At 32.6% G+C, this 3,567-nt stretch overlaps 1 protein-coding gene across 1 annotated transcript; it reads left to right on the top strand.

Moving 5' to 3' along the window:
• Positions 1–1,541: 1,541 nt before the first annotated feature.
• LOC107767645 (transcription factor bHLH53-like) lies at positions 1,542–3,073 on the top strand. The gene is made up of 3 exons (XM_016586745.2): positions 1,542–1,658; positions 1,827–2,463; positions 2,817–3,073. Exons 2-3 carry the CDS (start codon positions 1,840–1,842, stop codon positions 2,997–2,999), a joined length of 807 nt encoding a protein of 268 aa, XP_016442231.1. The 5' UTR covers positions 1,542–1,658; positions 1,827–1,839; the 3' UTR covers positions 3,000–3,073.
• The last annotated feature ends 494 nt before the right edge of the window (positions 3,074–3,567 follow it).

Below are 3,567 nucleotides of genomic sequence, written 5' to 3' on the forward strand. Positions count from 1 at the left end.
GTTTTTTTCTTTTTTAGAAATGTGTTTATAGAAAAAATACCTTTTTTTTTTTTTTTTTGTGTGTGGAAGTGAATTGTATTGGATGGATAAGAGTTTTTTGGTGCAGTTGGTGAGGTTAGGAGTTAGAGAGGAATAGTCGAGTAAGCTCATAGGGGAAAAACAAAAGAAAAAATATTATGTTTTTGATGAAAGTATTTCCCAAGAATAATTTTAAATAAAATCAATCCACCGCGTTATAAAACTCCAGTTTCTTTTTGTACGTAGTTTATCAAAAGGTCAGTATGCATCATATTAACAAAATACTACGATTTTTTTTAACAAAGTACATCAACAATATAAACAAATACGATGATATAAAGTAGGAAATTTTTAAAATTATGAGAACAGGTGTAAGATGAAATGACTAATCGAAAGCTGAAAGTTATTGAACTAAGAATAGGGAGAGAAAATGAGGCCAAATTTTATGGTTAAAAACAATTTATGAAAAAAGAGGATCGGAGTGATAATGTTAAAATTCTGTGGCCTATTGTGGGAGGTCAGTTTGATTGATTTTGTTTTTGACTCAAAAAAATTTTGGTTCTACAAATGCTTTGTCTTGTACCAGAAAACAACCTAGTAATTTGGACCAAAAATGGATGTCAGCCCCAAAAGCTGTCTACAGATATTCAACAACAAAAGGAAATCATATTCCACACTCAATATCTCATTATCTCAAGTATTCTAGTTTCATTATTTCTTCTCATAATCATTCAATTTCTAGCTCTGTAGGTTCTTTTTTTATTTGTCGCAAATGGCTAGGTTTTTCTTGGTGCACGTTTTCTTTTTCCCCTAATTAATCTTAACAATGACACGAAGTTGAAAACTCATCAACTTTCTTTTACTTAACAAATTACCTTTTTTATTTAAAGAATTAGCCTCTTAGGTTTCAAATCTGAATATTTAAGTGGATTATTTTATTAATATCTCAAAAGCTAATATAAATAAGTAGAACCAAACTGTATCTTATTACTCCTAAAATGAAGGGAAAGACACGCCTCCATTTACCCCGTGAGTAAAATATGAACTGATCAAGGCAAGAAAACTTATTAACTAGCGAAATATATTTGTTCAAGAGTTCTTGAGCATCCAAAAACTGTTTTGGAGAAAACAGTTACTCATATTTAGTGTTTATATTTATTATCAATTTAATAAATACATAGTGTGTCCTTATAAATTAAATTATTATCAATAGGAATAAATCATACTAGCTAGCAGTTAAACTAATACATAATTTTACCTCAATTTATCTTTTAACCATGATAAATTAATAAGGTTTAGTGTAGGAAATTTTTTACCAGTTTTGCATCCTAAATTTTAGTAATGATTTACCGAGTGGTTTTAGACGGTTGAGAGAGCCCCTAATAACTCTCCACATAATTAGAGGGATCGGTTAACATTCCCTAAAACTTATCCTCCATTAACTCTACCAGTAACTGCCCATTCCGCCGTCACCTATTAATTAATTAGTGCTATTATTACTGTTATTATTATTAGTTTGTCAACCTCAAGTAAAAAAACAAAATCTTCTTTAATTTGTTAAGGTCTACTGTTGTTCAACAAGTGAGAAAAAACAGCAGAGATTCATCAGATACAGACAGTATCTTCCTCATCTCAATAAGGTAACTATCCTTTAACTAATTTTTCTTTTTTCTACTATTTCTTACCATTAACCAGTAACCACGTCATGTTCTTGCACTTTAATTAAGCTGCTACTCTTACACTCATAGTCTCATACTAGCTTCAATCTGTTCTTTTGGATACTAAACATAAGCTCTTTTTGTTTAAAGGGTACTGTTGTTAATGGCTAGTCTTAGCTACTATTCCAACTCCAACTCCAACTCCAACTTGGAACCAAATATGCAACAACTCAACGACTTTCTTTTTGATTTCAACTATGACCATAGCTTTCCTAAACCAGAGACTTGCTATTTCGATCCATTTTTTGACTCCAACCCAGCAGTGGAACCAAATTATAGCTCTTGTTTCGTGCCAGAAATCCAAGAATACTCTGATTTTCAGATGAGCAATCCAAAACGGCAAAAAGTCTTTCAATTCGACAACTGCCATCATCAAGATATAATAACTCAGGGTAATTTGTCCAATGGGCAAATCTATCAAGATTTCTCTTCGTTTTCATTTCCAGAAAATATTCCTACGCCACAGCTGGAGTACTTTCCGAGTCCGCCTATTTTTAGCAGCAGTTCTCATGATCAGGTGGTTGAGAAGAATGAGAAGAAGATGTCTGCACAGAGCATAGCGGCGAGACAAAGGAGAAAGAAGATTACTGAGAAAACGCAAGAATTAGGGAAGCTGATACCTGGGGGACATAGGATGAACACTGCTGAAATGCTTCAAGCTACTTTCAAGTATGTTAAGTTCTTGCAAGCCCAAGTTGGACTTCTTGAATTCATGGGATCACATCAGGTAAATATTACCACCTTCTATAGTAGATGCTATATATACTCTTTATTTTATTGTTATTTTCCTCTTTTGGGTTGTGGAATTCTTTTCCATTTTTAACATTCAACTGTTGTTACTTTTCACCTTATATGAGCGGTTACTGTTATAAAAGTTAAAAAGAAACCAGAATTTGGAGGGGAAATGAGATTTAGCTCCATTTTTTGTCTCGACAAGACTGATTTAATTTGTAAATGCATGAAACTGAAGTTTTTATATCAGGGATTAAATGATTGTTAGGATGCATGGAACGTTTTTATATATGCTAAGTAGTTGTTATATTGAGTGGCATAATTGACTTATTTGCAATGAATTAGCAGGAGAATGGGAAATCATATGAAACACCAGATTTGCAAAAACTTGTGGGATCGTCCTTGATTCAGGAGAAGTTGTACTCAAGTGACAATTGCTTGGTTCCCAAAGTGTTCCTTGAAGAGCTAGACAAGAATCATGAATTCCAACATTCACAAGGCCTTGACCAAGTCAAGAAATTGATTAGATGAATATTGGAGAATTTAGGAGTAGTTTCAGTTCAATTACCTGTTGTTGTTCTTAGGTTAGCTAGCCATGATTTCATTTTCAGTTAATTCACTTCTACTAGTTTATTTTCCTACTTTAGTTAGGATTTTTTTTGTAATTTTCACTGTAAATCCCTCATTTACAAGGAATATAATTCCATGTGATTGATTCTTTATTTTTAGCTATATTAGCTCAGATTGCATTAATTTTTTAATTTATATTCCTGGCAATGGGTTTGGCCATCCGACAAAAGAGGCTCTAAAATTAGACTTTTTTCAATGAACAAGTCTCGTTAAATCTTGTTATTTGAAGATGTGATTTTCAATTATTCTAATTCATTTGTAACTAAATAACATTTGATTAAAGCATCAGCTAGTTTATGCACTCACTCATTTGTCATTTAACAAGTGCACAGTACTTTTATATGTTCTTTTTACCCGATGATGGCAGGCCCTTCTTCAAGGGTGTCATTTCCCCAACCTCCAATCGTCTCAGGAGAAAAGACTAAATAGGGTAATAAATAGAGCTTTGACTCAGAATTAGACCTTCCGT

This window comes from Nicotiana tabacum, chromosome 23, assembly GCF_000715075.1.
Source record: "Nicotiana tabacum cultivar K326 chromosome 23, ASM71507v2, whole genome shotgun sequence".
NCBI classification, from domain to species: Eukaryota; Viridiplantae; Streptophyta; class Magnoliopsida; order Solanales; family Solanaceae; genus Nicotiana; species Nicotiana tabacum.